We start from the raw sequence: 14,286 nt of genomic DNA, 5'->3' as shown, positions 1-14,286 counted from the left end.
CTGGGCAACAGCCTCACCACAAGATTCCGTGTACCATGGACGGGAGGAAGGGTATGACAACTGAAGGCGAGATGGGATAAATCTGTGCATGAGAGAGAGCAATTTACTTTGGAAGAATTCCCAGGATGAGTTGATGTCAGAGGTGGTAGAGATGGGAGACCAGTCCAGATGATTGATGGCTGCTTGAAGACCGTGCCAGTTGGCCTGAGTGAAATGCCAGACTCGTCGACGCTGAGCAGGCTCCCTGAGGATGGTCAGAGAGATGTCCACTTTAACAAGGACATGATCAGATGATCCGATTGGAGCAGAAGAAGAGCAGCAGACATTTTCAGGGAAGTTAGTCATAACCAAGTCCAGAAGAGAAGATGTTCCGTTGACTGAGATCCGGGTCGGGAAATTGACAGATTGTGTCAGTCCCAGTGAGTCGCAGAAGTCCTTTGCTGAGGAGCCATGGCTGGTGAGAGAGGTACCCACACCCAGCCAACTGGCATGATGACAGTTGAAATCACCACATATGAGGAAGAGAGAGTTGGGATGAGTAGATAGAAGTTGGTCCATATTATCAGACAGCGAGATGTAGATGGAGTCATTACTGTTTGGTGGACGGTACAACACACATATGAACAAGAGGTGGGAGCGAAGGGGAAGCCGTAGCCATAGGTATTCCTGGGGGTGAGGTGGAGAGAGTGCAGTGCAGGGCGAGTGAGGAAGAGAGTTTTTGATAAAGATAGCAACCCCGCCTCCAGGACGAGGCTCAGGTCTATCATACCGGAGGAGGGAGTAGCCCGGGAGAGATACTAAGGAATCAGAGACATCATAAAGGAGGAAAGTTTCTGTTAAGCAGATCACGTCTGGTTTGACAGAAGCAACCTGTATGGAGAGATCAGTTAAGTTTGAACGAAGGCCCCGGATGTTTGAGGTCCATACCGTTAATGAAGAGGAAGGGGGAGCATCAGATACAGAACAGGGGGGAGGAGGGGTAGGGTAAGATGTGGAAGAGGTGGAAGAGGTAGGGAGAGCTGTTGAAGGTGTGTCAGAGATTTCAGAATAGCTCGGAGAAAGGGAAGGATGGGGCGGACAAAAGGTTTGATGGTGATTGGGTGAGGCACAATGAGGTGTTATTTGAGGAGGGGGAAGAGCGAGGCAGAAGGTTGGGGGAGATGGAGGTGAGAGTTGGAAGGGGGAAGAAGCGGGGAGGACGCTTTGAGGAGGGGGAGTGAGAGGGGGGGGGAATTGAGAAGCAATGAGGGTGGGGAGATTTGAAGGGGAGGGGTGAGGGGGGAGTTTGGGAGGGAAGGGACAAGGGGAGGGATTTGAAAGGGATGGGATATGGGGGAGAATTGGAGGGGAGGGGTGAGGCAGAAGTCTAGGAGGGGAGGGGCGAGGGGGCGTCTTGGCGGGGAGGGGTGAGGGGGTAGTTTAGGAGGGAGGGGGTAAGGGGGGAGATTTGAAAGGGATGGGTGATGGGGAAGATTTGAAAGGGATGGGTGATGGGGAAGATTTGGAGGGGAGGGGTGAGATTGGATTTTAGAAAGTGTACGATTTATGGGAAACGAACATTTATTGCAAAATGAGTTTCTTGTGACCTTCGAGTTAAAAATACGTTTTCGGAAGCTGGATGGAGGATGGAGTGCAGGAGAGTTTAGGGAATGTAGAAAAAAGGCACTATAGGAGATGGATATTTTTTTGGGGATGAATTGATTTGGTGAGCAAGTCGAAAGCAGCCTTTTAAAGAAGAAGAAGAAAAAGGTGTTATAAAATATGACGGAATACATAACTTGAGGGGAAAGTGTAAACATTGAAGGTTAATAACAGTGAAAACTATCTGGGGAAATGGGGGAGAAACACGTGGTCGAAGAACGAACGAACGAATAAGAATGAATAAACGAATGAGAACAGAGAAGGAAATGTTTTTTTTTTTTTTTTTTTTTAGTTGGGATTTACACAAGGAAGTAGGCTATGGGTGAAAAGACTGGGAATACAGAGAACGAAAGTTATTGGATCACAAACGACGGACCGCTGAGAGAAAAACAAAGCCTCAAGGTTGTACAGTGTACACTGTACAAGGCCTCAAGACACGACACGAATTAACACGATTTTCAATACAGGTATGAAAGATTTGCACCGAAAAATCTTCGTCGGGACACAATATACGTACAACACCATAAATAAATACAGTTTTAACGAAAATACAAATGGGAACTATCACTTAACTTCGATTTCAAATCGTTTGCGACGCGGCAAAGGCCTTGCTCGCGACACGGCAAACAGACGATCAATTTATGAAAGATAAACACCGAGAAACAACCAAAGTTGCACACAATAACTTCACACATCGAAAGATAAATACAGTTTCGACAAAATACAATTGTGAACAGACTTAACTTCGAAAAACGTGGAGACCGTGTGGAGCTTCGAAAATCCCTCCCACCGTCTCCGAGATCTCGCGAGACTCCACTTTAAAAATTAAATAATTCTCGTATCTGAATCCATATTCAGATCTTCACCAAAATCTAATCATTTCGTCCTTGTCACACACCCAACCTCTCCACCAAATTTTGCCCGAATCCATCCATACCATTTTGAGATATCCCGCTATGTATCGTTTTTGGCCCGATCTCTCAATGGTGAAGAATTGGTTAGTTGGCCTGGTGTTGGCTTAGCGGTTAGGGTGCTGACTTGGGATCCTAGGATCCTGGGTTCGAATCCCGGTCGATCGCTGAATTAACACCAGGGGGGTTGACTCAGCCTGTCATCCTTCCGAGGTCGGCAAATTGAGTACCAGCTTGCTGGGATGAATGATCCCGGTGTGGACCCCGGATTAGAATAGGTACACCGTATCCCTGCGCATCGTAAGAGCGTGACCAAGGGTTGGCGTCAGGAAGGGCATCCGGCCATAAAAACATTGCCTCAAACAGGGAACCATGATTGATCATGGGGCCCGCAAGGCTAACCCCCGCTCTAGCAGGGAAAATGGCCTTAAAACGATCATTCATTCTCAATGGTGAAGAATCACTTAGAAATGAAATAATTCTCGTATCCGGATCCATATTCAGATCTTCACCAAAATCTAATAATTTCGTCCTTGTCAGACACACACAACTGGTCCACCAAATTTTGTCCGAATCCGTCCACCGCAACTTTTTGAGATATCTTGTTCACAGAGACAAACAGACAGGCAGACAGGGGTGAAAACACAACGTCCATTAACCTTCGGTGGTGAAGGTAATAATCACGAAGATTTAATGAAAATAATGCCCACCACCCTCAACTCAACATCCTTACAGGTAGATGACCTGATTTTAACATATGATTAGGTGTGAAGGGTGCAGGTGTAGTTATCAAAATGTAAGGCCTTAGCATAGTCCATGTGCTCACGTGGGATAGATCATGTTCACATGTATCAAGAAATTCGTGTTTATGTAAAGTTTCCTGTGATTATAGGCCAATGGAAGTTGGTGTTGTTTGCGCTCGAGGTTATCAAGGTTAAGGACGTCGATTTATGTCCTTTAGTCTGAAGTGACGAGGGTCAAATGAGGTAGAGTATGGGGACCCCCCCCCCCCCCCCAAGCTACATTTATATGAGGTCACCCCCACAGGCCACAGGTCATCCTGGGACTTCCGGTTCAGGGATCGGTGCATGTGTGCAACTGATTGGCTCGCTCTCCTAACAGTTCTTCTAAAGCTAAGTTCTACCGACCATTTACATTGTGTTTTACCGTTTCGTTTATATACACAAAGAATTAAGTTAAGCACCCCTACACAACGAATTAAGGTAAGCACCCCCTAATATATATTCTTTGTGTATATGTATACATTGGCATATATTCTAAGGTATGTGAGATCAAATAATGATTGGTATGACATTAGCAATTATCCATTGATGAAATTGAGTGATCAAAGTGAAAAAATGTGATTGGTTGAGTCAGTGATCCGATCACGTGGGTCCTACACACGTTATTGACGCAAAGATCGCTAGAGGTCTTCTCAGAACAATGACTGTACGTTAGAAAACATAAACGTCATCCACACTGTCCGTGATGGACCTATAGCTCCATACTTAAATTGAGGTGAAAATATGCCTAAAATTCCCAAAAAATTTCACCTTAAATTATTCAGAATAAAATATTGAAAACGGCATGATTGTTATGTTTTTATGTGACCATAATATCACTTCTCCAGAAAATATAGCAATATCATGGGTATATTACACTGTTTTGACGACAACAAACTTGTAATGTGCGAGGTTGTAAAAAAACGGGGGGGGTGCTTAACTTAATTCTTTGTGTATATTTCTCTTTTGCTGTTCGTGTTTTTCATCGGGTTTTCTTTACCAACCGTGTCCTGATGTGTTGAATCGTTTAATTTGTCTCCCAGGTTAAGTCGGGGCCTACCTGCTATCGGCAAAGTCGAGTATGCTTGTTTTCCATTTATTGTCTCCATTCCTTTGCTCCTCGTTAATATCATTCCCTTCTCTCCCTCCATCCGGCATGTGTGCAGGCCCGAGAGCATGATGTCACCGATGGGGTCGTCAATGTCATCTTCTAGTCAGGGCCTCGGGAGGATCATCCTGCTAAGGCAGAAACACAGCTCCCAATTGGCCATGCATCGCAACATGACATGTTGCTATTGGCTGGACCAGCTGGCGTCCTACGATTGAGCAGACGGTGGGAAGACACCTTCTCAGTGACATGCCACATCACGTGGGTGGCAGAAGATATGGGGTGATGGGGGCAAATGGGAGTGAGAAGGATATCGGCGCAGGAGAACCTTTCTTTTTCTGGAGATGCTCGCTGGCGCTGGAGCTCTGTGGTGCCCGACTGCACTCTTTTGCCAGGAATGCTGATTGGTGTTGGAGAAGTCCTTTGATGCTATCTCTGGGCGGTATGGCCCTGCTCTGATCCTCTTTGTGCCGTCCTTCAATGACACTTTACTTTTAAAAAGCCTTCCCTCATCTGTGTGAATACGTGTGAGTGCGTGTCCAGGTCCTCCCTTAGAAAGGATAGTTTTCTATATAATAATATGCTAAGGCATCAAAGGAGTTGGGGGCGGGGTCCATTCTTATAGAGCTCGAGGCTTTTTCCCCAATGGCCTCCAACCCCACTAACCCTCCATGCCTCCCCCCAGTCAGACATGGGATGTTGTCCCAAGGTGCAAACCACTCTTAGATTTTTCCGTCCCTGTCGTCATCGACGTTTACATCGCTAATAATGACAACTTTGCTTATCCAGGGGGAGGGAGTGTGCCAGCACTCATTATCCATGCTGGGCCGGCTCTTCGCATCATGCAGTCTTCGCGCATTAGTGTGCTGGGCAACAGTGTCCGATCTTGTCGCGAACTTTGCTTCTCCGGGAGGAGGGTATCCGATCTTCTCTTCTTCTTCTTTCTATATAATAATACGCTGTGGCTTTTTTGACGTGGTATTTTTACCACGTCTTCTGCTAATACTGTAATATAAAGGCTTATACAGTAATACCCCGGCCTACGTCATTAATTGGTTCCATAAGCCGTGACGTAACTCGGTTTTTGACGTAAACCGGGCGTAATGTCTTTAAAATGCCTTAAAATGAAGACAAACACCGTAAAACTAGAGTAAATAACTGGAGGAGGCTGCGGCTTCGCCCTGAATCTTTGCCGCTCCCCGTCGGGAGTCCCTCCGTTGTTTTCTATCGCTCGGGTCTTCTCCTCGAACGGGGTGACCGGCACGGACGTGTCGACCGTGAGCTCGCTTGTGTGCCGAGTGGCTCCGCGGCCCGCTTCACCACGGCGTGCTTTACACAACGTGTCCGAGCAGTTTCACCGGTGGTCGTGTCGTGTCATCTGTGACGAACGAACGTGCTCAGGGTTCCGTGAACCCGGCCACCCCGGGGATCGACGCTCGCCTCCGAGTCGTAGGCGTGCCCCGTCTTTCCTCGAGCGGCCGAAGTTTCTTGCTTCTTTATTTTTGGACGATGCGATATATGCAGAAACGACGACGTACAGGCAGGCATTTGCAAATCCATGCACATGTGCACATGCACACGTCGATCGGTTCTTTACAAGGATATGCATCAACAACAACTTGCTACTCCCTGCACCACAGATGTCAATTTCCAAACAATTTACCTACTCCCTCTACCTAACTTTAAACTACCCTCCCTGGGTATTCGTGAAGGGGTCCATCCTCCCCCATCCACTCCTTCGCACCATGCACTCCACACCACTCAATCCACACTACTCACTCCACACACCATTTATTCCCACACACCAAGTATTCTCTCCATTTATCCACTTGCACCCCATGCAAGTCAATCACTCAACACCATTACACATGTCCTCAATACACCACTCATACACTTTCTCCGGTCATCCCAGACCATTGCCTCATTTCACCATGTTCAACGATAACCAGATTCTCACACACACAACCATTCTCGACCAATGCCTCATTTCACCAAGTTCATTCCAAAGATCCTCATTCAATTCCTCATTTGCGCCTGAAGCTCATCCTCATACTCACACACATGATACACCAAGATACACCAAGAGCGGCTTCAGCTTGAAGTCGCCGGTGCAATTACCCCCAAGCATTAGCGTCAGCCGCTCCTTCGCGACTTTGTAGCCTGGCATGGTCTTCTCCTCCTTCGAGATAAAGGAGATGATGATGTAGGAGTGACGTAAAGTCGCACATAATGACGTTCGCTGAACTGAAATTTACTCTAGAAGAGTGGCGTAAAGTCGGATTTGACGTAGGTCGAAATGGCGTAAAACGGGGTATGACTGTATATGTATTATTTTCGTACTAGGCATCATGGCCTTAGAGACACGTGGTACATCCGCTGAGACCTGCGGGTCCTCCAAATTTATAACCCTTAAATTGGCATCAAGACGGCCTTTCACAGGAGTAGTACATCCCAGCACGGACGTTTGCCGGTCTCATGCGACATTGACATCGAGTCCGTCCAGTGTTCGTGCAACAATATATTTCATCCCTATAATCCCCAGCCTGCCATCATTATTTCTCACAGAGATTTGCCAGTTGAGGATTTCCTTCCTAATAACCACAGCAATGGCTTCATCACGTCAATCATCGTGCTTCATCACTGGTAGTGATTGTAGTAGTACCTTTAATGACGTCAGCTCTCAGGCCTTCAATTTAATTATCTCCACACTTCTACATGTCCTCAATAAACTTCCTACCATCAGTTAGCAAGATATCAAAGTACAAGCCAAATAGACAAGAACGGCAGATAGGCTTCATCACTCTATTTAAAAATCTGTCATTTTGAATGTTTTTCTTGTGTTTCAATACTGAACAAGTTGTTTTTACCAGTACGGATTTCAATATTAACGGAGGTCCTGACTCTTCAATGAACACGATTGGTTGATATTTATGGGACTATTGCTAGTATTTCACACAGTGTGATGAACATCTTTATGCACGAAGGCCTCATCTGGTTATTTGCTATCAGGTCTGCTCCACACATGGCCGGTTGATTTTGTCAATGCACCAAAGTAGTAAAATAATCATAAAATCGTCTTCAATTGCCGATTCAAGCCAATGATCTGGTACCAATTATGTTATGGATCGACTATAAGCAAGGTATACTGAGATTGACTACCGCTTACCCTCTCCTTCGACAATATCCCGGACCGATTTGCAAAAGTCCAGGAATAGTTAAGATGCAGCCACACACATACCTGAGAAAATCTGGTCTTGCACGAAAAGAACATCATCGTCTACCAAAGTAATTTTGACAGCCCCAAGGTCTTCCTCAAAAGATTATCTGGCAAAACCTATCACATCCTGTGGTTGATCCCTGGCACAGTTGTGGACCTTGTCCAACACCATAATCCCCCAAAGATGGACTTCATGCTGGTCTCCATGTGTGGGCATCACCTGATCATTTATCATGGATGATAAATGTGGTAATCATGTTTAGTCCAAACAATGCAAATTACTTCTATTGTCCAGAAACCAAAAATAAAGTGAGGACTGCGGGTATTCCATTCATTAGGCCATTGCCGGCTTATGGATGTACAAGTCACTCAGGGAGTATCAGACAAACAATTTAGGAAAATAAGGAAAGTTATTCCTGAAGAGGAATCCACGTACATTGAATTGGTTTGAAGCAAGAAGCTTAGAGTTTAAAAAGGAAAAAATAAAATCACTTTTGTGTTTGCATCACGTGGATGCTACGCGGTGTGATGCCAGATACACGCGAGATGTAAAGTTTCAGAACAATGTTTTGTAAACTTTTTAAAACAATAATTGGAAATTTCCACCAGCGACGAACATTTCTCATCTCTTCATTGGCTGAGGCTCGTTGAGGACATCTGTGTAATAATAATAATGATAGTAATAATAGTAATAATAACTTGGGGAAATCCTCGCTTCAGAAAAATCGAAGGAAATAAACAAAAAAACCGATTTTTCCACTCCACAACAATCTCATTCCACATGAATTTCCTTCTGCTTGTATGTCCTGCACTCTATTTTAATTTCTTCCTTTTTCTCAATACTGTATCTCAAACTGAACCTTCATTGAATAAAAACACTTATTCCTTCAACATTTTTAAATGCTTCACTTTCCTTATTTCTCCATCAGGAGTACCCCACATGTTCTTCTTCTTCACCAAGATCTATTCTTCTTCTTCTTCACGTAGATTATTTTCCAAAACTGACCGTCAGCTAAGCACATGGTACACCAACCCTCCTCCCGAACGTACGGCACCACATTCCTCCGTGCCTTTAACAAAAAAAATTCTTACCTCCCATCGCATGACCTTTATTTGTTTGTCCAATTTGGGAATTTGGAATCGGATTCTCTATCCTTCATGTCCCCTCCTTCTGCTCAATACCTGCACTCCCATCTCCTACCCCCCACTCACCTACACCCCATCAAAGCTTCATGTACCCCCCTTTCTGCATCCCTCCTCACACCTCCCCCTCACCCCACCCCTCAAATCTCCCCCCCCCCTCACCCTGCCCCATTTTTACCTTGCTCCCCTCCCTTGGTCCCCAGACCTGCAACCTGCAAATGCCTCCTCCCTTCCTGAACTGTGTGCACCTCAAACATCTGAGGTCTCACCTCCAACCTGACAGATCTCTCAATCCAGGCCGCAGCAGATAAATCGGACATCACATGTTTAACAGAATCTTTCCTCTTTCTTTCTTCTTTCTTCCTGCCCGATGGTACACTGAATCTTGTGGTGAGGCAGTTGCTCTGAAACAACTTGCCTACTCTTCCTGGAAGGCTAATCTGACCGAAAGCAATCTCAAATCAGTCCACAAAGTCTGCAACAAGTGTATGTCCACTCTCAGGAGAGCCAGAAAACAACATCTGTCCAACCTCAAAAATAAATTTTCAAACTTGTCTCCCTCCTCTAAAACCTGATCATGGTGCCTTGCTGAGTCTGTCTCCGGAATATGCTCCCCATTACATCCCTCTCTCTGTTCAAATGGCAGCATGGGAAGGCTGAATCGGAAGGCCGAATGCCTCAATTATGTCTGCTTCCAAATCTTGTGTCCCAACCCCTCGCTCTCTGTAACAACCGTACTCGGTCATACACAACTGCTCCTGAACTCTGTGTCTTTTACACCTGAGAAGGTGGACAAGTTTCTCTCAACCCTCGACTCTGATTCTGCAACTGGACCTGACGGCATCAGCCCATGGGTCCTAAAATCCTGTTCTTCCGCTCTTTCACTCCCTCTCTCTGTTCTCTTCACCCTCTCTTTTGCTCAAGGTCATCTTCCATCTGCTCAGAAATCAGACAACTTCACTGCATTACATAAAAGGTGAAAAAACGGGTCCGCTCAACTACAGACCAATTGGCTTACCCCCAATCATCAGCAAGGTCATGGAATCCATCATCGCAGTTGACATAAAATCATTCCTTTTCTCCAACAGCCTCATCTCAGATCACCAATTTGGTTTCAGACCAGGTCACACCACATTGGACATGCTGCTTCTACTCTCCCAACAATGGATGGAGGCCCTCAATGTCAGACAATGACATCAGGGCCTTCTCTCTAGACATATATCATCCTTTCATCTCCGCTCCCTGCTAAGGCTAAAGTGCCCCAATGCAGTGTTCTGGGCCCAGTCCTATTCCTGATCCTGATCTTCATAAGCAATCTCTCTGACTCGCTGAAAAGTCCTCTTTATCTATTTTCTGATGACTCCACTCTCTCCCGTGACATCCCTCATCTTTCAGACAGGCAAGGTGCAGCGTCTTCCCTCTCTTCAGATCTTGAAAAAAAAAAAATCACAATCTGGTCAAACACATGGAATGTTTTAAAATCCTGAACAATCTCAAACTCTCACTTTCACTCTCTCCGAAAGGTCTGGCAAACAGTCCAATCTACTTTCTTAACAATCCTCTTGAGGAAGTTCAGTCATGATCTTTCTTGGGAAAACATTTAAAAAGTTGGCCTCCATAGCCAGCTGCCGAATGGGCATCCACCATCACACAAATTCCTCCCTTGGCACACCTGAACCCCTATCCACCTACAAGGCCTCATCCACAGCTTGATGGAGTACTGCTCTCCCCTCTAGACTGGCTCTCCTGCCTCACATCTTGCTCAGCTTGATGCTGTGGAAACCAAGGCATTCAAGCCTATTGTAATATCCCGTGATGAAGCTGAGTCTATGGGTCTGTCATTTCCCATCGCAGACAGGTCGGTGGTCTCTCTGTCTCCTACCATCCCCTTTCTCGTCTTGCACCCTTTGCCTTCTGGTGAAAATACTTAAATCCAGGATCACTGATCACCTCCACTCATTTATTCTTCTTTTTCCCTAACTGTGGAAACAACTTCCATGCTCTCTTCAATCTCATTATTCCCTCCAGGTCTTCAAGACAGCTGTTCACCACCATTTCAGATCGTCCCCAATCCAACACCATCATCTTTTCTCACTCAGTTAACCCTCCTCCCTCCCCACCAGGCCCACCTCCTTCCAAATTTCCAGTTTCTCCTTCCTGAGAGTTTGCTTCTGTATCCATCTTGTCCCCCCCATGCGTCATCCCCTACTCCTCATTCCTCCCCACACCCATTATTTATCCAAACATCCCCAACGCTGTTGGTGGTACCCCCATCAGCTACCCCCATCCCCTCTCTCTCTCTTCTGTTGCTTATATTTGTTGCGTCCTGATCCATTAGGTGTTCGAGCTCTTCCAAGAACCCTCACCCTGTATAAAAACTAGAGCTTCCAGGGAAGCAGAACTCAACTGAACTGACTGGACAACTTTAAAGTAGGTCGGGTCTCACATGCCAAGTTTGATGAAAATTCGTCAATATATGTGGACGCTAGATTGTTAACGTCGTTTCGGAGCTGAAAAAATATGCCAGCCTATGGTGGCCATTTTGTGACGGATCGGGTTGGAATGCGATAGCAACCTACCTTGTGTGGTAAGGGTTAAACATTCTAAGTTTGATCAAAATCTGTTAATATTTGTGGACGCTAGGGTGTTAACGTCGTTTTCATGACCAAAAACAAAATGGTCGCCTACGTCCGCCATTTTTCAACGGATCGGGCTGAAATGTAATACCAACCTGGTCCTTGGGGTAAGGATGCTGCATGTCAAGTTTGATCAGAACCGGTTGATATTTGTGGACGCCGGAGTGTTAACGTCGAAAAGTTAACGGACGACAGACGACAGACGACGACGGCGACAGACGACGGACGCCGGAGGGTTCAGTATGTGATGAACTCAACTGGACGGTAGTAGTCCAGTTGAGTTAACAAACAAACATGTAATGCTACTTTGGTTGACCTTGCACCATTTCCCACAAATAATAAACCTATTCCAAATACTCAAGGGAAGGAATGGGAAAACCTGGACACAACTGAGCTTGAAAGTGGTCGTGATAACGTGTCATTTTGCGTTGTCTTTATCTGTGTGGAATGCAAGGTGCAACCGAGCAGGTTCTTACCAGGAGGAGAGCTTCCAGATGCGATAGATAAGTTTCCTCGCTCGTCAGGATTCCAGACAGGACCCACTTTCTCATCTCCAAACCCTTATCGGAGTCACGAACAGCCTGTCAACAGAATGCCATTTACGATTTATTTTCCAGTAAAAAACAACAATTCCAAAATTGCTTAAACCGTTCTGTCCATTTCTGCCTTTCATCTGCCTGTCTCATTACATCTTCATTCCCATGTACTATTTCTTTCTTACATCTATACAATCCATCCGCCGACCCCTGCCTTTCTATACAGACACACACGCACACGCACACACGCGCACGCACACACGCGCACGCACACACACACACACACACACACACACACACACACACACACACACACGCACACACACACACACACACACCTGCCTACAACGTTTTACTTTTCTGTAAAAAATAATTTTAATGGTGGCAAACCTAGAGCAGGGCGATGAACTCACTCACAAAGGCCTGCAGAGGGCGCACGTGTTCTGGTAGTCGAGTCGTCTCCAAGACATTTAACTCTTCATCACCACAAGGATCACGTGTGAGCGTAATAAATGAGAATTTCTGGCAACAAATACCCTTTACCACCACGAAGAAGAAGACGAAGAAAAAAGAGGAGAAAGGACTACCAGGGAGCATGACAATCAATGGCAGGTATGAAAAGGTGAAGAGGCAAGGCAGCAAGGTAGAAGGGGGAGGTCGATAAGATGAAGATGCAACGGAATTTCTACAAGAGAAGAATGAGGCATTTGGAAAATACGATTTGACCGACAAAACTAAGAGCTGATCCAATTCCAACCACTTGTATGACTCCTTGGTCAAGGAAGGCAAACCTGCCTAAAGGTATCGCATGCCAGAATCCACAACTCCATGAGTATCAATCTCATCAAACCTGCCTAAAGGTATCGCATGCCAGAATCCACAAATACCTGAGGATAAATCTCAGCAAACCTGCCTAAAGGTATCGCATGCCAGAATCCACAACTCCATGAGTATCAATCTCATCAAACCTGCCTAAAGGTATCACATGCCAGAATCCACAACTACCTGAGGATAAATCTCAGCAAACCTGCCTTAAGGTATCGCATGCCAGAATCCATAACTACCTGAGGATCAATCTCATCAAACCTGCCTAAAGGTATCACATGCCAGAATCCATAACTACCTGAGGATCAATCTCATCAAACCTGCCTCAAGGTATCACATGACAGAATCCATAACTACCTGAGGATAAATCTCAGCAAACCTGCCTAAAGGTATCACATGCCAGAATCCATAACTACCTGAGGATCAATCTCATCAAACCTGCCTAAAGGTATCACATGACAGAATCCATAACTACCTGAGGATAAATCTCAGCAAACCTGCCTAAACGTATCACATGACAGAATCCACAACTATCTGAGGATCAATCTCATCAAACCTGCCTAAAGGTATCACATGCCAGAATCCACAACTACCTGAGGATCAATCTCATCAAACCTGCCTGAAGGTATCACATGCCAGAATCCATAACTACCTGAGGATCAATCTCATAAAACATGCCTAAAGGTATCGCATGCCAGAATCCATAACTACCTGAGGATCAATCTCATCAAACCTGCCTAAAGGTATCACATGCCAGAATCCATAACTACCTGAGGATCAATCTCATCAAACCTGCCTAAAGGTATCACATGCCAGAATCCATAACTACCTGAGGATCAATCTCATCAAACCTGCCTAAAGGTATCGCATGCCAGAATCCACAACTATCTGAGGATCAATCTCATAAAACCTGCCAAAAGGTATCACATGACAGAATCCATAACTACCTGAGGATCAATCTCATCAAACCTGCCTAAAGGTATCACATGCCAGAATCAATAACTACCTGAGGATCAATCTCATCAAACCTGCCTGAAGGTATCGCATGCCAGAATCCACAACTATCTGAGGATCAATCTCATCAAACCTGCCTAAAGGTATCACATGCCAGAATCCATAACTACCTGAGGATCAATCTCATCAAACCTGCCTAAAGGTATCGCATGCCAGAACCCACAACTACCTGAGGATCAATTTCATCAAACCTGCCTGAAGGTATCACATGCCAGAATCCACAACGACCTGAGGATCAATCTCAGCAAACCTGCCGAAAGGTATCGCATGCCAGAATCCACAACTACCTGAGGATCAATTTCATCAAACCTGCCTGAAGGTATCACATGCCAGAATCCACAACTACCTGAGGATCAATCTCAGCAAACCTGCCTAAAGGTATCACATGCCAGAATCCACAACTACCTGAGGATCAATCTCATCAAACCTGCCTAAAGGTATCGCATGCCAGAATCCATAACTACCTGAGGATC

General features: G+C 45.5%; 1 protein-coding gene across 2 annotated transcripts in view; it reads right to left on the bottom strand.

Moving 5' to 3' along the window:
• The window catches only part of LOC137439411 (active breakpoint cluster region-related protein), a 258,208-nt gene that overhangs the window by 104,886 nt on the left and 139,036 nt on the right, over positions 1-14,286 (bottom strand). For both annotated transcript variants that reach the window (XM_078768302.1, XM_068135138.2), the window contains exon 3: positions 11,915-12,019. In XM_078768302.1, the coding sequence (XP_078624428.1) occupies positions 11,915-12,019 (105 nt within the window). The remainder of the gene's footprint in view (positions 1-11,914; positions 12,020-14,286) is intronic.

This window comes from Myxine glutinosa, chromosome 14, assembly GCF_964187855.1.
Source record: "Myxine glutinosa chromosome 14, kmMyxGlut1.1, whole genome shotgun sequence".
Lineage (NCBI taxonomy): Eukaryota > Metazoa > Chordata > Myxini > Myxiniformes > Myxinidae > Myxine > Myxine glutinosa.
This window is presented reverse-complemented; position numbering and strand designations above follow the sequence as displayed.